Source organism: Chlamydotis macqueenii, chromosome 1, assembly GCF_036417535.1.
Source record: "Chlamydotis macqueenii isolate bChlMac1 chromosome 1, bChlMac1.mat, whole genome shotgun sequence".
Lineage (NCBI taxonomy): Eukaryota > Metazoa > Chordata > Aves > Otidiformes > Otididae > Chlamydotis > Chlamydotis macqueenii.
Window position 1 is genome coordinate 61993991 of NC_141556.1, and position 22904 is coordinate 62016894.

General features: G+C 42.0%; 2 protein-coding genes across 2 annotated transcripts in view; both read left to right on the forward strand.

Moving 5' to 3' along the window:
* The window catches only part of PAH (phenylalanine hydroxylase), a 42592-nt gene extending 39140 nt beyond the window's left edge, over positions 1 to 3452 (forward strand). Inside the window, exon 13 of the mRNA XM_086754392.1 lies at positions 6 to 3452. Coding sequence (XP_086610518.1) covers positions 6 to 49 — 44 coding nt within the window. The 3' untranslated portion in view covers positions 50 to 3452. The remainder of the gene's footprint in view (positions 1 to 5) is intronic.
* Positions 3453 to 5937: 2485 nt separating this feature from the next.
* Positions 5938 to 22904, forward strand: part of LOC104485147 (tyrosine 3-monooxygenase) — a 33221-nt gene continuing 16254 nt past the window's right edge. Inside the window, exons 1-6 of the mRNA XM_086740146.1 lie at positions 5938 to 6144; positions 7064 to 7238; positions 10696 to 10784; positions 14031 to 14098; positions 15297 to 15347; positions 19067 to 19212. Of these exons, the coding sequence (XP_086596272.1) occupies positions 5938 to 6144; positions 7064 to 7238; positions 10696 to 10784; positions 14031 to 14098; positions 15297 to 15347; positions 19067 to 19212 (736 nt within the window). The remainder of the gene's footprint in view (positions 6145 to 7063; positions 7239 to 10695; positions 10785 to 14030; positions 14099 to 15296; positions 15348 to 19066; positions 19213 to 22904) is intronic.

Consider the following 22904-nt stretch of genomic DNA (forward strand, 5'->3'; position numbering starts at 1 on the left):
TGCAGGTGAGATGGGAATCCTTTGCAATGCCCTTCAGAAGATAAAATGAAGATTCTCTGTAACTTGCTAATCATTGCCTACTGACTGGAAGCTGCCATGTGCAAATACCAGTCTGCATCTAGTCTCAGTCTATTATCTTCCTATGTATTGCATGAATGCTTATGTTATATATCTTAATTACTATAGATTAGTGGAGAAACACCTACAAGTGACCCTTGACTCTTTTGGCCTTCAGACACTAATCCATTTTTTTTCTCAGTAATGCAAAAAATCACCTTAGTTCTGAGAATCTGAAGAAAGCCTTCAGATCTCTTGTGCCAAAGATTAGCAGAAGATCTCCACCATGCAGAGCTATAGTCTGCTGCAGCTGTGAGGTTGTATTACCACCATGGGCCCAAAACCAGGATGGTAATGACTAACAGACTAATCCACCTTGCTTTCTCTCACAGTCATTCTCCCCTCAGTCCCTCACATTTGTGCAAAGTTCCCACGAGTCCCAAACTCTACACCTTTCAAGGCATATACATATACTACTTCGCCCTCTGTACCTCTACTTTTACACACAAGCACCTCTATGCTGATTTTTTTTTCTTAAAGATGTGGGGTTGCCATTGATCGAAAGCACAGATGCTGGGAGAAAAGATAGCAAATATTCTGCAGCTTCATTAGCAAAGATGTATCCCTGTGTATTAACATATTGTATTTGCACAAGCACTAATCCTAAAGAGGTTTGTGCGCATCAAGAACGCTGTATGCTGTGATGTGTCATCAGTTTGCAGAGCAGAGTCCCTAAAGAAGGCACTGAGAGTGCCTACCCACAGCATGGAGTCTGTGCCTCGATATAGTACCTACAAAAAAGCCCCTTTGGAGGAGAGTTACCTAAAAGCAAGTCTGTGTGGTTTTTTGCAGTTGGATGTGAGGTCAGTTTGCTGATACTTTGTGCAAGCAATAAACCATGCAGATGTTTTAACAGGGCATCAAAGCCTTATTAGTCCAGTCTCAGAGCTGTGTTGGCTGTAATGTTGTGTAATGTTATGATTCAGAGCTGATACAGGACCAATCAGCTTACAGAAAGGAGAGACCTCTCTTAATAGACATAATCAGCTGGTCATTGTGGAAGATTGATGTGTGAAGTCTGCCTTGTGTTGTGTGTGTCCTTCTCTGAGAGTGCTTTATTCAGCAGTGCTACAAGGTGTCTCCTAACTTTCTGGACTCAAAATCCAGGAGGTGGATACCAACACATTGGAAATGGAGGAGAAGTTGTTCTTGAAACACAGCTGAAGACATCAGAGCCTTCCAACTCCTAACTCACTTTATCTGTGGCTAAAGCCCTCATCACAGCTATGGAAGACTTGGCTTAGCTGTGTTGCATGTCACAGTCTGAATGCACTCAAACCCAAACATGATATCTTTCAATACAGCTCCTAAGTCATGATACTTTTTGGAGTCTCCTTCCTTCTCTTACTTAAGCTTTAATCTCCTTTTTTTTTTTTTTTTTTTTTGGTTAAAGCAGTTTTATTCTTCCTGAGTATAGCTTGACTGAGGCAGCAAATGCAAGCAAGGGTGAATCCAGCTTAACTCAATGGCTGAGCCATGGGGAGAGATGAGTTTGGCTGTTCAGAAAGCTCTTTCTGTATTTTATCCAATAACTTTCACTCAAAGCAGCTAAATGGCCCCCTGGACTGGTCCGCATTGTATAACGCCTCCCTGTAGCTCGCTAGTTGAAGGAGGAAGGAGATCAGCCCTTGTACATTGGAAAATAATGGAGTAAAGCAAAGCGGAATAGTATTTCCAGCTGAAAACAATTCTGCATCATGACACTAACATGATTCAGGAGTCACATTTCTGTTAGAAGATCCGAGGGTGGAGAGGGATTTGAAAGTCCACAAGTCTCATACCTACTATTGTACTACTCTTGTATTTATAGTTTGAAAATCAATGGAGCTTTAATGTAAGCATCACCCTTTAGGGACATAGAAAGTACAGCTGTTTCCATTTTATTTATGGTGAGTAATAACATTAATCTAAGCATACCAGCTGGAACCCTTTTCAATAGACATATACTTATGCAAAATGGTATCATTTTGGTGCTTTGAAGTAAGCTTTTTTATCTCTGTATCTTTTTTCTTCCTTTTTTTTTTTTTCTCATGACAATGTCTGTGTAGATCTTTCAGTCCTGCTTGGCACGTATTTTCAGTGTGAAAGTAGCCTGTATTTTTCTCCTTAATATGGTAGGACCCACAAGATAACTGTGTACCATGAAGAGACAATTTCATATCAAGGATTAAGTCTTTCAAACTAATCCTCAAATAGCTTTCCAAGCTCCTTTGCTTATGGCTGTTGTTATGAGTGACAGCATCAGTAAATCTTTAGTGATATTGGGAACCCAGAATTCATGGTTGTCTTTTATGTGCAAGTGGAATGGTTACAGAGCATTGATGCCACATATCTGATTCCGTGTCCCTTAATGCAGGTTTACATAAGCAATAACTCCAGCCAAAGTAGCATAACATAGCTGCTCAGCAAGACAGAGATGAGAAAAAGTTAAATGCTCAGTGTTTTAAGAGCAGAGGAAATACACTGAAAGTAGATTTTCTTGCAAAACAAATTAACTGTGCATATGTGCTTTAAAGAGTACAAATAAGCTCCTTTTAAAACAGTACTTCTGAATAGATGACTTCTTATTTCCATGCTAAAGAAAATTAAAATTGTGTAGCAAATTGGCCAGTTATCTGGCCAGTGTAACTCCTCTTTGTAAAGTGATCCACACAGGTGGATCAGAATTAAATACCCAGCTAGGGGGGAATACCCATTTGAGGTGGGTTCCAACTCAAAAAAGGCTGTCTTGCACTGGTTGAGTATCACTCATTCAGACAAGATCATGAAACTGATATAAGAAAAATAATATCTTGATGTGTGTAATTGCCTAGAAATGTACAGCAAAGCCTTGATTGCTCTACCTTTGCATACTCTGTACATCTTTGTATGCTGTTCTGACTAACCTATCCCAAGGTACTCTTTTAAGTGACCTTTCTCTCTTCTATCCCACTACGTTCACATTCTTTGATGTCCTCATCTCCAGCTGTGTTTCAGGTGACCAAAGAAGCCTTCTCATGAGGCCCTCATCCTTCGCAGTGGCCTTGGCCAAGGTCAGTGATGGTGATGGAAGGGGAAGTTGTCAGCACAGGTTACACAGGGAAGTGGTCTCCTCTAAGGTGTCTTAAGATGCCTAGATACGGCAGCAGCCTTGAAGCAGGGATGCTTTATTCCCCAAAGGATGCAGAAATTGTTAAAACAGGGATTAAGCACAAGAGGATCCCACAGGAGTGCATTCTTTTAAAGCCTGGCTCTTTGCTGCTTCAAACCATTCTGGCAGTTGGCAGAGAAGACTTTTTTTAATGTTCAAATGTAACCATTTAAACTGACCTAAATAAACAGAAATATTAATGTTACATCTGTCTCAAATGAATAGCGCTATGCTCATACAGGATGGAGATATTCATAATGGGAACATATCAAAAATGAGCAGGTTGTTTGTGGCAATCAGCCATGGCCTTTTAAAGTACCCATGGCCTTTTAAAGCACCCACTCCAGGGGCTGCACAAGAAGGGGTGAGCCTACTCTTGGAGTGGGAGATTCCCACCTTCTGCGTGGAGAAACTGCCTGTCCCCATGGGAAAGGATGACACACTGTCCTACAACCCTTGTATAGGGGCAACACCCAGCCTGAAACCTCTCCTCCTGCGCTCTAGAGGTTCCCAAAAGTCCTGAAAGCAGGACTCTGGGATGTCTCAGCAGAGCTGACTTACACTGTGACATCACGGGTGAAGCCTTCCTGCGCCTGCCTCAAGCATGGATTCAAGTTGGTATTGGAGTATCCACTGGCTGCGCAACGACATTTCACTACCTGGAGAGCCAGAGCTCTCTGTGCTGGTCTTGCAGTGGGCTGCAAAGCTCTGCTTATGCTGCTTCAACTGTCACACTGATTGATGCGTCCGGTCTGGCTCTATACAGAAACCTTAATTAATACACAGAACAATGATTAGTGCTGTACAAACATACAGAGATGGGAGTCTGACACTAAAGCATAAAGACAGTCGTAGGAGCCTGATGTCCCCACTCATGCTGTTTTTGTGACCAGTGCCTTAAACATGCATCTGGAGACCTAGGGCTTTCACCTGCATGTCCACATGTATCTGGGGCAAGAGACCTTGTGCCAATTATTTGTGCCATGCTTGTGGCCTGGGTATGGGGATGCATGCACTTACCCTTCATGGGGAAGGCCCAGTCTGAACTCAGATAGTCAGACTCAGCTCAGCTTGTTCTCCCGTGCCCAGCCTTGCCACCACTTGGGGGAATGTGGGAGTGGGATGACCCCTTCCCCCTCTTAAAGACCACTTCTTCTCCCTCTGCCCCGTTCAATTTGCAGCTGCAATTCAGTCGCCTCTGAAGTTCCCCCTTGCCCTCTTGGAGCCCCCTTGGGATGCGAGCTGAGCCGGGGGTGGGGGGGCCCGGGGCAGCCTGTGGAGCGGGGGTCCCGCAGCCGGGCCGGGTTCAGCACCGAGGACAGCGGCCCGCCTTGCCCTACCCTGCCCGCGGGGGCGGGGGGGGGGGGGCGGAAGGGGCGGGCACCCCGGGGAAGGCACCCCTTCCCAGGCTGGCACCTACTGCACTCTGCAAAGACCGAGGTCGGGATGGGCCAGTGTTCCTTAGGACGCTGAGACTTGCCTCCTGAGCCTGGTGCTCCACAATTCACCTTGGGTTTTCTGTCTCAGCCAGGAAAACAGGGGAAATCAAGACCTTCCTAGTGCTCTGTCTCAGGCCGAGGGGAAAAATGGTGCTGCCATGGTCTATGGAGAACAAAATTTGGTTGTGCTGTCTTTATCTTCCTTGGTCAGGGAGGATGCAAGAGCAATACAGCACTGGGGTATGTGACCCAGCCAGGATGAGCTAAGGTGCACGTCAGAAATGGCTCCATTGGCAAACGGAGGACAGAGAGGTGGTCTTCTCTGTGGGCCTGCAGGATGACTTTCACAAGGGTTCCAGCACACGGTAACTTGGGCTATGAATATATGGGCGCTCATACCTAGAAATACATTTGTGAACATCAATGGATGCCATGCTCTGGCAGGAGCAGAGATTATTTCCTCTTGAGCTTGTCCTGCCAGCTATGAGAAAGATGTGACCCTGGGATTTTTGAGAGTCTACTTCATTGGAGATAAAATAATGACGGAAACAAGTTCCAACAGAGGAACTTAACCTGAAGGCAGCACTCAGCTCTTGTGAGGCTAGGGTAGAACATGTCAGATCCTATGAGCAAGAAAAGCTCAGAAGTAGGCAATGAACTTTGGCCCTGGCTCAGGTCTCTCTGGCACTCCCACAATTGTGTTTGTGCAGAGGGAACACCACTTGGATTGGGCTAGGGTTTGGGGGAAGAACCCCTTTGGATTCCTGGGAGCATGGTCAATGGCGAGAGGGCTCCAGTGAGGTAAGACAGGGTGGAGAGGAAGGGCAACCTCAGGCAATGTGCAGGACAGTCCAGACTGGGAGATGTAAATGGGGTTCTGGCTAATTGTCTCTCCACAAAGGAGTCCATCTCCAGGGTTGAACAGCTGGCAGACACCTTCAAACAGGACAGGAGGGCCGCGCTTTGAAGCTGCCCAGAGGAGGAGGGTTATCTTGGGCTCTTGAGCATATCCTACGCAGGTAGTTTCCCTTGATGTGCCTGGCATAGCCAACATAAATAGCCCCACACATAACACAGTAGCAACCAGCTTGCTTTGCTGCTGTCTGGCAGCTCTGATCTCATCACCCACATATATGCGCTGCATCTCAGTCCCGCTACATCCTCTGGCCATTGCTCTGGGAGAAGCACCCACATCCTCAGGCAGTTTCCACTTAACACCTGGCAATTGCAATCCACTCCCCCTGTCTCCCAATGAAGACTGACTTGATGGGGATCTCAGGCCAAAAGGAAGAGGCCAGCAAGGAGAAAGAGATGCATGGCATGGAGTCATTGAACAGCCGAGGCAGCCTGGACTCGGGAGGATGGGAGAGAGAAGATGGCAGAGCCACTCTCTTCCTGACCCTCACTCTCTGCAACGTGAGGAAGATGGAGCTCTCTAAGGCAGCCAAAGTCTTTGAGGTATGGACCTCATCATTCCCTTCCTCCACTGAGCCCTCTCTTCTATCCCTACTGCCTTTACCTCTCCCACTTTGCATCTCCCCCTCTCTCACCCCTCTCCTGCTCCCTGCCTGACTTATGCCTCCACCTGCCTTCCCTCTCTCTCATTGTCCCTGTTTTACTACAGCTGCTCAAAGAGGTTGGCTGGCCTCTCCAGATGAAGAAGGAAAGTGCTTTGGAGGGAGGGAGCAGCTGGATGCAGTAATTTAGAAGAATCACCATTTTATGTAAGGGCTGTTCAGAGCAGATACCAATCTATTATTTCTTTTTAGCAGTTGTGGTGGCCAGCCACGACTAAACAACAGGCCAGCATTTCAAGCACTCAGATTGTGAGGATGTTAGAAGCCAATGAATTTTGTCTGCATATTTGGCAGGAAATATAGAGAATACAAGAGCTGTAAACCATACAGGCATTGTATATTCTGACCACTTGAAATATCCCTACCAGGTGCTCACTCTCATCTGTGAAAATGAATGACTCAAAAGAGAAGTATTATATTTGTTACTTATTTTTAATCGCTTGCAATTATTTAATGATTATGGTGTTATTATACATCAATAGATCTGCTTTCATTCTGCCAGGGTCTTAAGAGTTACCCAGACACTCATTTGTTATTTCTGCACAGATTAAATGCTACAGTCAGCAGTATCTCATCTTTCATCTCCATCTATCTCTACCTAATTCTACAGTGTTTCATCTTTAGCTCTGCCTGTATTTTACTTCCTAAGCTGGGCATTATTAGGCTTCATTGCTCAACACGCATTTCTTGTTAAGACATCTTTTAGTCATCTTTTAAAGACATTGTAGAAGTGTATTGAGGCTTACCTGGATTTTCAGTCTTTGGAGAAGCTTCATCATATGAATATCTGGCTCCTGCAGATGTTTGAAACTCAAATCCATCACTTTGAAACCAGACGAGCCAAAAAGCCCAAGAACTCTTCTGATGATCTTGACATCTTTGTTGCATGTGAAGTTCACAGTGCTGATGTTAGCATCCTTATCACTTCCTTAAAGACAGTAGCAGAGGATGTGAAAACTAGCAGAGAAGACAAAGGTAAGAAATGTACGCATCTGTTAGTGCTGTTTTGTTTCTTTTTGGAATAACTTTTTTTTTTTTTTGCATTAACTTCACAATAGTGGTTTAATTAGTCCAGAAAGCAGGTGAGGATGCATTCATTTTTTGTCACTGTGTGACTGTTTTCCCTGAATTTAGACCATTCCCATTGGTGTGGAAAGGGAGGCACTTTGTCATAGCCAGGGGAACTGAGGTGATAAAGGCATTCCAGCAAAAAGGGAGATGAGAAGGATAGAGCAGTAAAACAAGAAGCTGAGGAGAAACTGGAAACTCCTCAATTACAGGAAGATCAGGGGCTAGGAGCTGAGAGCTGTGCAGAGAACAGGCAACTCTGAGGCAAACACAGACACTTGGTGGTAGCGCAATGATACAGCAGAGGGTCTAAATGTTTCATTTGCTTGTACTGTATTGTGTTGGTTTTGTTAAAAGAAGCAGTAGCTGTTTGTTTTGGTGTCCTCTGCCATCTGGGTCCAGTAGTATTGCCTGTAGGTAGATTTCTTCTCCACTGAAAAGAGTTAAATGCAACCAGCTTGAGGAAGCTTCCAGAGTGCAAGAGGGAGACAGTCTCAGCAGAAAACCAGGGGATGAGCTTTTTGCAGAGAACAGACCTACTGCCAAATCTGGAGTAACAGAGCATCAGGCATTTTCCCAGGAACCTGAAAAGTATGTTCGGAGGTTGTGTACCTTTAAAGGTCACAGTTTAGGAACAGTATTTCACCTGGCTAAGTGCTGCAAGTGGCTACTCCACTGTCTGTGCTGTATTTGAGTCACCATACCTACCAGTCATCAGGATGGAAAGTGAGTTTGCCAGAGGCAGACTGATATTTTTCCTGTTTACAGGCGGGTAGGAGATTAGTGAGTACAGCAAGCTGTTAGAGACCTTTAATACAACCCTGAGGATGCCAGAGGTGCTCCTGATAGATGAGAAGGCTGGGGGTCCAGCTCATAGGTTGAGTTGTCTGAATACAGGATTGGCATGAGGTTTCCCACCCTTGACAAGGCTAGGCACAAATCCCCAGGGCCCGTTTAGCTAATACAGTCCTGTTTGGACACCTTTAGGTGTTGCTTGAAATTCACTTTCAGGCTAGCAATGAGAGGCAGTCCATGACAAGCTGTTCTCAGGGGCTCCGGGGATATCAAGAGAGTATCACTGTCACCAGGGAAACTGGAGAGCCAAAGAGAGTTTTGGTGCTGAAGAAGCATTTATTTACGATTTTCTGGGGAGTTGAGATGTTTGTTCTCAGAAGTAGCAGTTAGTTTCAGGTGTGCTGGGACTGGAATTTACAATAAAAACAAAGGACTGTTAAAATAGGATGTGTTTATGGTTAAAGCAAAGAAGTATTAGAGATATAATTTTCTTCACAACTTCCTTTTTCTTATTGTTTTGAATAGCAATCATAAAAGTAATCAGGCTTGTTTTGGACGTAATGATGCTAGAATTAATATACTTGGCATGAAAATGGCCAGACTCTTACCTCAGACTTACACACAGTACTCCTTAGTTTGTAATCTTTTTTGGGTGTTTCAGACCCCAGAATTCAGTAGTGCCCTAAGAAGTTTATTTGATTTAAAGATGAAAAGGTCAGAGAGTCAGTATTTGTGGTCCACACAGAGACCTTAGGTGTGGCCATCAGCAAGAACTGGGAATTTGGAGGTTTTGGCCTTAAAGATCTTTGTGGTTTTGGTCCTATTGAGGTGAATTCAAGGATGCTAAAGTGTCAGAGGACTTTCAGCTCAGCTAGCCCCTAGGTCTAAGACTGGCTAGTGGTGCATTTTACTGGTGTATTTTATTGAAAGTGGCAGTGCATCTTATTGAAAGAGGCTAGCTACAGCTTCAGTTTCTACTGGGGTTTGCAAATGCCTATGAGAGCATATTGGTAACTAAGAGATATCTAAGTTGTATAAACATGCTTACTGGTCAGCAGTTATTTTACTGGGAAGATGCAAATACGTACATTCTGGCTACACCCTGTAACCCGAGGCTCCAGCTTCTGGATTAATCTGGTTTTTAACCCGCACAGACTTACTATTCTTTTCTTTGGAGTTTTAAGGTGAGCCAGACAGGCCTACCCAGGCAGTTTGCTGAAGAACAGTGATGAGATGATGCCCTTCCTGTAGTGGCTTTAACCCAAATTTTTTTGGTACTCAGTTGAGAAAGCAGTGGTTACCTCTGCTTCCATGAAGCAGACACGGATGCAGCCAAACTGACATCTGTCAGCACTATCCCTGTTTTATTGCCTGCATCTGTTTCTGTGACCAAGCCAAGGGTTCTGCCATGGTCCTTCCTCTTCTCTCCCTTAGACTGTCTGCCCTCTCCCTGGACTCAGAAAAGGATGGGCAAGATGTGTATGGGGATATACAGTGGGGGACTTATGATCAGGTACAGATTTTCAGGAGATACGGCCATAGATGGCAAGATAGGCATCTTGCATGCAGAATCATTGGTACAGCTGAAGACAAAGGCTCAGCAAAAAAAAAAAAAACTCCAGGGTGATGCAAGACAGTCTTGTATTTCTTTGTTCTTAAAGCAGAATTGGCCATAGTTGCATGAAAAAAATGGGATTTCCCAGCATCAGTGTGTATTTGTAGCCTTGTACCTTTGTGAACTGGCTGTGCCTGGATATAACATAACAGGGCTAAAGCTAAATTTGCCATTCAGTATAGAGATATCTAGTCTCTTATCCAGTATGAGATTAAGATGACTCCGAACAGACTTTTTCTGAGCTGTAACAAGCTAAGTCTGATCACAGCATCAGTTTGACTCAGTTTGACCTCAGAAAGCAGTATCAACTTGGTATTTTTTCAGTATTTTTAAAATTAATTGGTTATAAATGCTGGCACATAAATTAAAAGGAGCACACTTTATTTTTATTTTATTCACCAGAAAAGGTCACCACTTCAGGGGAAGGAAACTGTTTGGAAATTCAGCTAATGCTAGAGTAATTTTGCTAAAAAAAAAAAAGGAGCCAGAAGGAAAAAACTTGAAGTCAGGATACTTCTTGGCCTGTTTTGTTTCTAGAAATGTCATATTTTCTTTCTAAACTGTGTTTTCACTTCTAAATGTATGAAAATTTAAGACTACTTTTTAGACAAGACCAAAATATTTTCCTAAATACAAAATGTAGAAATACATTTGCTGTGCTGTGTCAAACAGAACATCTGATTTGGCTTAAAAGAAATCTTTTTGCCTTTAAAAATTGTTTCTCCTAATGAAAACTGAGAGTTTATCACTGCAGGTTAGTTTCAGATAATTTTTCACCCAGTCTGCCGGCTTGGTTGGCAAATTATGTCAACTGCTGGCGTGTGGTGACATGTAGATATGAATATTCTTAGATATTGATGAACAGAAAGCTTATAATCTTCAGCACAATTATTTTCTATGTCTTAAAAAAATATTTTATTCTATCTCATTTAACTCTTGTTGCTTTCTCTCCAGTGCCGTGGTTCCCCAGAAAAATCCAAGATCTGGACAGATGTCACCATCTGATCACTAAGTATGATCCTAGTTTGGACCATGGTCACCCTGTAAGTTTGATGTTACTGTTATTTCATTTTTCAAAAAGAAGGTTTCTGTAGGGAAATTTTTGTAAGGAAAATTTCAGGAGTAAAGAAAGAGTCAGGAAAGGACAGAAAAAATGAAGGATCAGATAAAGGCTGGTCTTCAGCGGAATTAGGGAGTATTGAATGAATAACTTCTTAATAATGAGAAAAGCTTGTGGGTCCTGATTCATCAAGGTACACATGATTAACATCAGACACATGCTGAAATTATTTCTATTCAACACATTCTTTAGCACAAGTTTACATTTCATCGTTTAGTTAAAAATAAATCTCTTGTTTATTATTTCACCTCTGATATATTTGAAGTATATCCACTTTGTGCTAGCTGGTCCACATAAGAGTCAAGTTCCCCAGCGTTCTGCTTTTTGCATTTTCTGTGTTTTGACCTTTCAGATATTCCATATCTACATTTTTAATTTTCCACATGCCAAGAATCTCATTCAAGTGCAGATGTAAAGAGGATAGTAATGAGGACAAGTGGCAAAGAACTAGTCACTAATAAATACCAGATTCTCAGATCTCACAGAAGGTAGTATTATGCTTAGACTTGCAAAAATCATCTAGACAGAAAAGACGACAAATACATGGCAGAGCCGAACTGAGATTTGAATGTGACTAGAGAAGCTTGAAAGTTCTAGACATTTCAGTTGAGGTAAGCGTCTAAATTTTAAACAGGAAGAAAGTTGGAAAGATTATAATCCTAATTTACATCTGACTTTTCATAAGGTCTTTGGAGTCAGGATTTTGGCAGTATTTATTGATAGCCCTTTGCAAAATACTATTAGAATGCTTGTGACGGGCTTTCCCTTGGATTCAGGTAGTAGGTCTTGACTAAATGGGCCTCAGAAAGAGCTTTCCTCATAATAGTTTTGTATGTGTACTCTTAGCTTTGCCATAAGCACAAACTCTAGAGAAGGAAGAGCAAAAATACACTCTAGAGTTCTGCTCTAGTGATGATAATAGTAAGGCAAAGTACTGGGAACAAACAAACAAACCTTCATTTCTCATCAAAATTTTCTAACTTTAGTACAGATGAGATATGAGTTAGGTACAGACAAATAAGAGACTCCAAAGGGCCATTTGCTGACTGCCAAGGTAGGTCACAGAATTGTTGTGAAGTGTTCTGCCAAGCATCACACAGAACTGATGCATGAAAAGGAAAAGAAGCACAGACTTTGCCCTGAAAAGTGCAAAGAAGAATTAGGTGAATGCCAACAGAATCTACAAGATTTTGTCATTCCCTTCTCCAAGTGTCTGAATTCTATTTAGACTCTTTAATTAACAACCTACATAATGTTAATGTTGTAGTGATGTACAGTCCTGTGTGATACAAAAAAAAAAAAACCCAAACTTTACAGGTTGATCTTCTATTTTTGAGAATCACTTATCAAACTATAATGCTCTAGGAAAGCTTCATTTCCTCCTTATCAAGGACATCTTTCATTCTTCTTCACATCTTTCATATAGAAACAATCCAAGTATTGGTCGTTTTCCTGAGCTAGCTCTGAGGCTGTTTCTCATGAGGGAAACGAATGCACATTGGGAATTCTTTGAACTGGGCTAAGTTCCCCTCTTACTTTGCCAAACAGATGTGAGCAGTGAAAAGAATGAGAGAAAGCACTAGCAGTGCAGAGTTACCAAAGTATTAACTGGAGATAACTCTAGACTGCAGAATTCAGTGCAATGTAGAAATACCTAAACTAGCTTGAAACAATTTAGCTCAGGCACTGAAAATCATTTGTCTGCGGCAGGAGGGAGCACAATGCGGGCTCATTTACTGTGCTGCTGAGCATGGCTCAGAAATGAACAGTCTGGAAGAAACTACCAAATATGCTGAAGTACAGGTAGCTCAGCAGAGATTTTGCATATGCATTTACTACCAAATAGGCAGTTTGGCTATGAATATCAACACCTTCACTTTGTTCTTTAATGGCCAGAAAAGCAAACAGATGACACTGTGACACCAGTCTCTGAGGTACCCTGGCACTGGCTGTAGCAGTCCCCCAGGGAGGCTTCTGCTGCTCAGTGGGTGGGTACAGAGCCCTGGGAATGGCAGGGACAAAGCTGAGAGGTCACAGCATCAATGCTAATTTGGCCCAACGGCTTTTCCACGTGTTTTGCACGGACTTGTTACAATTACTGACAAGCAAGGGTGGCATCTGAATGAACGAACATATTATCCATAACACATGACAAAAATAAACATGCTCTTAGGATCCAGTTCTTTCCTCAGATTCATGCGCACAATATTCATTAACTGCACTATTACTGGTATTATTGCTACACTGAAAATTATGTGAATAAACCTAAGGGAGAAATTTGGCTTGTAGAATGTAAAGTGGTTCCAGTAAATTCTGAATATTTTAGAATAATAAATATTTGTACAGTGATGCTGATCAACGCTGCTTTATGAGTTATAGCAACACAGTGCCAGATTTCAGATTTTATTCCTATTATGAATGATGTAAAATTCAGAAGAATTTGATTCCACATGTCTATTCGCATTTAATAGCTGGAGAAGCCTACTTGAGATACTGGGGGGGTACAAAGAAAACTCTGATATTTAATAAGTAAATTGCCTGTTTAAACAGATGCCACTGAATGTGTCCTTATCATAAGATGATCATAAATGGACAAAGGGGAATGGAGCTGAAAGCCTGTACTTTCTACAGATTCAGTGGCAGCTCTAATGATTTCTAGCCAGTGAGGACTGGTTCTTTGCCCAAAGTGCCGGGAATTGTGCAGGTGTACTTTCTCTGACAAGGTAGTACTACTCTTGGTACCATCATGTTCACCACAACCCTATATTGCAACCTTTGTCCTTAACATAGGAAATAAAATATTCAGAGATTTAGCTCTTCCCAGTGTGACACCCTTATTTCAATTACATTTTAAATGTGATTTGCATTTAAATTTGACTGTAAGTGTAATGGTCTGTGATGGGGTGTTTACGAACAACTCCAAAACCTTCCCACCAAGGCATGTTAGTTTCCTTTCTGGTCACAGGCCCCAAATTTTCATCAAAATGTCATTAATGCAACCGATTGCAGACTTTGTCTTACTCTGTTCATAAGGATCAAGATTCATTGCCTCAGAGATAACAACCTATTTGAGGCCTAGATTTTTTCTGAATGCTTCTGTTAGCAAATTTATTTCTGCTCACAAAACTCTCTTAATGTAAACCTGCTTTTGAATTATTTTCCAACTCAGGGATATGATGACCTGGACTATAAGAAACGGAGAGCATTCTTTGCTGACCTTGCCTTTAATTACAGAGCGTAAGTACAAGGCTGCTGAAGAGAGACTTCAGTGGTCCACAGGCGCTTTCAGACATCTTTGTGTGGAACAAATACCAGAGACTCAATCTTTTGTCAGTGTAGTAAAGAGGCTATATTTTAGAAAACAGAATTCAACCACAGAAGCTTTCACCCCATACGAAACAGACTTTTCCCACAACACAGCAAATATACCTTAAGACAAAAATCTTATGATTGCATTCACATCTCCTTCAGTGCTGTACTTTGCCTCAGCAGAGACAATTCCTCATTATGATTCTTTAATTTCAATTTTGCAGTTCCTTTTAGGACTAGCACCTGAGCAGAGGCTAATCTTTTTCAAGGAAGTATAAGGAACAACATTTAGGAACACAATTTTGACAAAGAAAAGCAATTTACTATTTTTGTTACTTGCTTGACAAAATGTCTCTAGTCATATACAATTAGCTACCTAAAGACCTCTCAGGTCTCGTGTGGGTGACAAAGTGTTTCTGCCTTTATGTGTAAAACCTCACCAGAATCACACTGATGTCTGAGAGAGTCAATCAGATGTTTAGGTAAAAGAAGTTGTGGATTATCAGCCTCATGGTGCCCAAGAACTGCTAAAATCTCCCAAGTCTTGAAAGGCTTCTATCTGAGTAGAGTTTTCTCGTCGCCACCACATATCACAGCTAGCGCAGCACAAAACAGCACAAAAGAACACACTGAGCTGACTCAGAGCTACTGAAGAGGCAACAGTGAGGAAGAGGAGTGAAGACCACCCATCATAGGAGTTAGTGATAACTGTGCAGTGCATGCCTGGGCAGCTCTCTGTTGACGAGTTTATGAACACTTCTCTGTGATGACACTGTGCCGATTACATCCTCTACGGATGGACCCTCCAGGCACATACTGCGTTTTGGTTGCTAGTTTGCCTTCAGCAGAGGGAAGAGTAAGCCTGAAGGCCTCTTTTTTTTTCCTTCTGTAAAGCAGAACACAGCTCCCTTTCTTGCCATATCCCTCTGTTTCCTCCCCACACTGCAACAGAGAAGAAAACGCACACATTATAGCCTACCAAGACAAAGAAGTTGTTAATTACATACTATTTTGCTATTCCTATCTTAATTGCAGCAAGTATTCATGGTGCAGGCAAAGAAAATAACACTTGGAAACTGAAGTTGAAACCTACTTTAGACTCATGCATTATTCCTCTTCATTACAGAGGAGACCCTTTGCCTCATATTGAGTACACAGCGCAGGAGATTGCAACTTGGTGAGTTTGTTGCTTATACTCTGACTCCTGGGCCACTCCGCTGCAATCCCGGGAAAGAGTGGCAGCGTGAGACAGTCATAACGTTTAAAAACCATATTTATCCATCTCAAATTTTACCCCTTGGTTAAATGTCACCTTATGGTCATTAGTTCTACAGCAAGCCATTCTCAGGGCTGGTCTTAACTATTCTCTTTTTAGAGCAAAAAGCATTTTCCTGACTATATCCCTGCCTGCCAATCCCATCAAGATATCAGAAGCCAGAAAACACCTGAAGCCTATAGTATAACTTCTTCTAACTGACCTCTAATTAACCATAGCTATGGTGGTGACAGAAATACCACCTTCCAAAATCCGTTACCAGGAGAAAATGCCCACTCGCAGGATGGGAGCTCACTCATAGGATGTGGCTAATCCAGCGTTCACAGGACAGACCAGCCTTGTTTGTTCTTCTGCAAATATTCATTGCTGTTAACATTTATAGATTTGATTCTCTCAAAGTGAAGGTAAAGGAAATTGTGAAGTGGCCTTCCAGGATACATTATTTACACTGTAAAAAGGCCTTTGATATCGTATGACAAGATGGCAAGTTACTTTTACATGGGTGCAGCATTTCTTCACTGTGGCTTTGTTTCTCTTGAAGATCTGACACTCAAGAAAACAGCCCCACCCAAAAAACCCCATGAACAAACAAACAAAATTAATTAAATTCAAAGTATATTTGCAGACTTTATGTGAAGTATGTGGCAGATTTGAAAGAAAGCAGAGTTCTTATTTCATATACCTCTGTTTCCACTTTCTCCAACTAACTTCAGCACATCTCAGTAAGCAGCAATAATCACACATTTGTATCATAATGCAAACATAAGTATGTCCAAATGTCCCAACCAAGAGCAGAGTCCCAGGATTGTGCAAGGTGCCACATGTGCACATAACAATAGAGTGTCTTTGTTCAGAAAAGTTTACAATTTAAATGGAAAGACAGCCTAAAGGCGAGAAAAAGAAAGAACGATGACCACACTTTAGAACTGTGAAACGGAAAAAGCCAGAGCTTAAGTGATTTGCTCAAAATTATACACAAAGTTTATGTCAATGCCAGGAAATAAATCCATATACTAGATGTTTCATGCCAGAACCTCAACCACAGGGCCATCCCATCTTTTTGAGGGATTATTTTATTTTAAATAAAATCTACTGTGCCACAGAAAGCTTAAGGGGTGTTGCCCAAAATCACATAGAAACCCTGCATCCAACTCATCCAGGGAGTCACATTTTTATTAAGCCCAAATAGGTTTTTATAACTTCTTTCAATTGTCAAAGATTGATGGTCGATGTCATGTTCATGATTGCTACCACTAGCCAACAATTTTGGCAAGGGATGGTGTGGTGGGAATGTCATATTTAAGAAAATTTAATTTTGTGTTCTTTCCTGTTTTCCCCTTTTGTTGCCAACCTCCGTCATTCCAGCCCTTCTCCACCTAGAGTTAGTCCCACTGTGGTAACAGAATAGACCTTTGAAGGAGTATCTGCGTATTTCCCCAAACAGCCAGCCCCAGCAACCCAGGTTGTCTTCTTATGTAAAGCTGTTTCCAAAATTAGACCTCCCAATGGTTAGCATAGCCCCCTGAGGCTGTGCCCTGAGGTCAGCTGCATTACAGCACAACTTAATTGAGCACTGTGCAATTGAACGGGAAATTTGTAGCACAGACTAAATTCCCTTGGTGTTCACTCTGAAGAGTTGTTGGATGCCTTCAGTTTGTAGCAACATGGTTATAAAAATGAAAACTAATCAAGTGAAGAAATATCACTTTCAGAAAATAGAGGGTACAGATGATCTGAGTTTTTGTTTTCAAGCAGAATTCTTGGAAGGCCCTGAAACTAAGTAGTCATAAAAGTCCCCTTATGGGTAAAACCTATATAAAAAAAATGGAGAACCTAGGACAAAGTTATGGGGATGCACCTGTCACATCTTCATAATAAAGCACAATAGTGCCACTTTTTTTTTTTTAAAAGAATAAGGAAATTTATGTAAAATAAGATCATTACCTTTAAAGACTTTCAAGTGGTTGACTCCATCCTCTGTTAGGAGGCTCTTCTAGAGTATTTCATAGATGGTGTTTTCTACAGTTTATCTTTCCATCTCTGGACTGAAGTACCATCAAGTAGCAGCTTAATGGTTCTTTGAGTGATAGCACCTCCATACAGTGAGGCATTTACACCTATTTGAGACACTGTATTAGGGTAAGCTAAATTGTTTTCTGACAATATCTGCTACTCTATTTATTTTTGAGTGAACTTAGATGATTGCCTTAGAGGTAATTAGAGAGGAGGGACACTCAGCTTTGGATAATTCATCACTAGTCTCCAAGACTGCCTATGTTTCTGTGGTAATCAATGTTTGGACACACAGTAGAATGATACTTTGATCAAAGAGACCATATGCGCAGAAGTGTAAACAAGCCTGCTCTCTCTAGACTCCAGTCTGAGGACGAACTGTGTACTGATTCAGATTCTATGGAATCCCACTGAAGTCAGTAGTATTCTATGGGGAAATAAGCTAGGGCAATGCTTGAACTCTAGTCCTCCTCATTTTTTCCTAATTCTTCTATGGAAATAGCCCAGTCTCCTGTGGCTTTTGCAATAGTGACAGCAGCCACTGTTTCCCTCTGTTCTTTTAAATTTTTTTCCTCCTAAGGTTTCTCTCCTCCCATTCAGTCTGGCTCATTACTCCCACACTGTGTAAGACATTCGTACAAATGAAGAGAGCCATTACCAGGGACTGGCTATCACCTCCATAGCAACAATAAGCATTACAAAAAAAAATACAATATAAAAACAACAAAAGGTCATTTTCCGTAGCCAGCATTTCCAAGAATGATCTCAATTTTCATAAAACAATGTTTATAAAATTGTTAACACCCGAGGGCCATGTCTGAACAAAAATAACCATTTCTATAAGGTTCTTTGCCATACTACTTGTTTATTTTGAAACGGCTAAATATATTCCAAACCACAGCTCTAAAACCAAGCACTATCAAGTTTGGGAGAAGCTTGAAGCCTGTGCCCAAGTCTGTTTATATATATTTTTCTTCAGCTAGTCTCTTTTTGTATAACAGGCTAAATGCTTCAAGAAGTTGGCATGTGTTTCAAATATATAGCCCATGCCAGGCATTTTGAACTGCAAAAGTATGAACCTCTTTGTCTGTCCAGATATTACTCTTCACTATCACAAAATATGCTTTTTTAGGAGGAGGGTTTTAAGAGTCAAACACAGGCTGGGCTTCAGCATGGAGACAGAAGGACTAGCTTTTCAAATTGTACCCCTGTGTAGAGAGGGAAGGAATATCTGACTCATTCCATCCCTAAACTGCACAACACAGAGAGGGCCACAGCCTCAACCTTCTCCCTGGGATTTCCCTGGCATCTCCAACACCCTTATACCTAAGCAAGAAACACTTTTGAATCAGGATTAGAGTCTTGTGACATTAAAGGAGGCTGTAGGGAGGGACAGAACTCACCTTCTGAAGGAAAAGTGAAACAAAAGCCCCTTGTGCTTTGCTACATCCACCCAGGCTTCGACTTCCAAGCACCAGGTGTCCCAAGTTCAGATTTGTAGACCATTGCCTATGCTGGGGGCTTATGCCTCTCCATGGATTTGTAGACTGGGCAGAAAAGCACTGTTTTATTGAGGCGGGTCATGCTGTATGTCTTTTGCTTTTCAGGAGAGAAGTCTACAGGAACCTGAGGAACCTTTACCCTACTCATGCCTGTACACAGTACCTAGATGCTTTCCAGCAGCTGGAGAAATATTGTGGTTACCATGAGGATAACATACCTCAACTTCAGGATGTCTCCAGATTTTTAAAAGGCCAGTCATTACGAACCATGGTTTATTCTAGGGTTTCCTGGATATCTATGTACACCACATACACACATAAACCTTCTTGTAGGTTCCAAGATGGTGAACAGAGCTGATTATCTGTAGAGTTCCTTCATGCAAGATGAGCTGTAGCACAGGACATTAATACCAGGCATAACTAAGGACCAAGCTGCAAGTAAGTTTGTGTCTGCTCTTTGAGTGGCTGCAGTTGATGTAGCACTAACCAGCTAATTCCAGTACCTGCAGCAGTACAGCCACAGCATGACACTGCTCAGCACAGCTTCCACACACAGGTTTTCTATGGGTTTGGCTGTATTCTATGTTTCTATGCTGCTGGTGAGACTCAAGCAGGTACATACCTCTCAAGTCTACTTTTTTTTTTTTCTGATGTATGAAACATGATGGCAACGTGTCCTGGAAGAAATGATTTCCAGGAGGTCCTGCTAGTCAGTCAGCAGCTGCCTCGAGACAACACTTTTTCTTTCTCTCTTCATGGCCTCACTTGCCACACTAAACTCTTTGGTTCCTACTGCGTAGCTGACAGGAGAGTAGAAAGGCTGTGGTGCTAGTCTGTAAGTGCATGAAGATGTGGCCTTAGATGTAAGGACACACAAGATTGCTAAGCTGATCTACACACTGTTAGCTGGGGGCTGGCTAACAACAGGCAAGAGAGGAAGGCAGCCTGCTTTATTTTCATGAGGCCACAGGCTGCATGGATTCCCAAGGCCAGGTGCTTTGTGTCAACAAGCTGATTTCCTACTGTTATCAAGAATGACTAAAGAAAGGCGGTATTTAAAGCCTCCTTGCTCCTTGCCAGTGATAAGGAGATGTGCCAGAGAGAGAATAGCTGATCACTATGATGAAATAAATAATAAAAAGTATGGCTTAACTTTAAATAAATTAAATTTAAACACAATATTCAGGAAATCAAGTGACCTGCTCCATGCATCAGTAGGTGATGCTAGGAAGCTTGAACAAGCTTTCTGTTGCTGAAGAGTTTTCTAAGACACTGCCATTTTTAGGGAAGATTAAGCTGTTTGGTGACAAAGTTGTTATAACACCTTTAGTGTAAGGGAATGGAGAGTTGGCATATGAAAAGCATCTCTCATGAGCACCATCACATCCAGCTGTAGGAATTGTTCTGTGTATGCATTATGTATTTTCTCAGGTATTTTTGCTTGTCTTCAACTATCCATCTTACTTTCCTCCTACAGTAACTGAGCTGATACAGATTTTTTCTCATGCAGTAGTTGATCTCATCTCATTTACACAGTAGATGACAGCAAGGAGCTCCAGAAATCACCTGATGCTGATTTGATTACCACAGTTATTCATATTCTTTAAGCGAATCAGGCAATTTCAAAGTGGGAGAATTTAGGATAATGTAAGAATATCCTGTGAGAATACTATTTGTACTGCTCATGTTGGTTGACAGGATTAGATTGCCTGGAGTCTGGGCCTGCTCACTTCCTTTGTAGGATTTGGTTCTAAATTTTCTCTATGCCATATAAACTCTCCTATGGAAAAAAAAAAAAAAAACCACAACACGAAACAGTAAAAATAGTAATTCCAAAAATTCTGTTAATAAGAGTTGGGAAGATGTTCACAGTGAGTTTCAACTTGTCTACTATAAACATGGGGTGCTAGTGTAAGCTAATTGTCTGAACTATTCTGCCTGGAAATGAAAATCAGGCACTTCAGAGGCTTTTTATTCCATCCTAGAATGGGTATCTGAGGAAAATGGAAAAAATGACTCTCAGGAGCACTAGTTCTACCCTCCTTTAACTGTAGATAAAACCTGTATTAGTTTAGCCTACAGGCTTTGTAAAAGATTATGCACAGCTGGACCAAAGTTTGTTCAAAAGAACTGTGTTTACAGCTAGACACAATTAAGTGTGAGTAAGCTGTTTCATTCCCATTATATGGGGATTTGAACCGATATCTTATTTATCTTCAGTGATTTGCTCTAATAAAGTAATTTCACTATGCAGAATACTTTCTAGAATGGCAGGAAAATTGACATTATTGCAAGGTCCCTTTGTAACAAACTCAGTCTGAGTCAGAATCATCTGCAACGTTTGTAAATTTTGTGTTAAAGACAGCCTCATGCCAAGCAGCCACTGGTTGAGTGATATGATTTATAAGGAGTTCTTCTGATTTACTACTAATTTGTATGGCTTTTACCACCACTGTTAGCAAGGCCAGAATTTTTGCTTCTAACAACTCATCAATCCACTCTGTCCTTAGGCTCTTCCCTGTGTTACAGGTGTGCAGTGTGAGTGAGGGATTTCAATGATGGTCCGTGTAGGGCCACTGTTGGAAATTACAAGCTTAAGAGTGTGGGTTGTGGAGTACCACAGTGTCCCAACTACAGACCACGCAGTGGCATGTGTGAGGGATTTCAGTGATGGTCTGAGTAGGGTCACTGTGGGAAACTGCAAGCTGCACACAGCTGTGGGAACGCAACCTTGGAGAGGGGAGCTAGGAGGGCTGTTATCTCAGAGAGGGGATCTAGGAGGGTTGTTATTGAGCAGGATGTTGCTGCTATCTGGGAGCCGCTGTTAGCCAGCAGGGCACGTACTTGGCAGGCCTTGCTGCATGCGCTGGCCACGCGTGCATCAACACCTGGTCAGTACTCTGCCACTGAATCTGCTGAGGGGATAAACAGAGGCGGCTCGGAGCAGAGGGAAAGAGAAAGGACCCAGAGCACACTCTACAAACAACAGGGGACGCCCTGAAGGTGCTGCGCCTACGTCCCTTCTCTGCTCTGACCCCGCTGATCATCACCCTCCTGCTCGGCGGTGTCTCTGGCTTAGTCGGGGTGGTAAGACTCTCATAAAGGGAAAACAATGTGCTAGTAACTGCTTATACTAGGAACTGTAACTGCTTATGCAAGGCTATAATAGAGCAATAAATACTGTTGTGCTTTTAAATATCATATGCTGGGTGAACTTTGTGCATAGGAATCATACGAACCAGTTACACAGTGCTCAATCAACCAAACCTTAACCAAACTACAGGCTGTGTGATGTGTCTTCCAAAATCCGTTGGCACACAGTGGATGCATTTCAACTACAGCCTATGTGGAGATGCATAGTGCAGTTCCTCCTGTCACTGGTTAGCTCTGGGTGAGCCCTGAACTGTCCCACTCTCCTATTTAGGACGTAAATCCCAGCATGTATCTTTGCTAAATACTGTCTCTAAGGGCTGGATCATTCTTTAGCATATATGATGATAAGACTTTTTATATAGCATAGCATAGCATAGCATAGCATAGACTAGATTATACGATTTCAGCTGGAAGGGACCTACAACGATCATCTAGTCCAACTACCTGACCAATTCAGGGCTGATCAAAAAGTTAAAGCATGTTGCTAAGGGCATTGTCCAAATGCCTCTTAAACACTGACAGGCTTGAGGCATTGACCACCTCTCTAGGAACCCTGTTCCAGTGTTTGACCACACTCTTGGTAAAGAAATGCTTCCTAACGTCCAGTCTAAACCTCTCCTGGCACAGCTTTGAATATAATAAACTACAGGGATAGAGAGAGAGAGAGGGATATCCTGGAAGAAAGTGATCATGTTATAACCAGCCCAGACAGCTAGATACACTTCCATCTTCTCTTTTACACAGCAGTGTCTGTGAACTCAAGCAAGTAATTCCTTTTGAAGTCAGTACA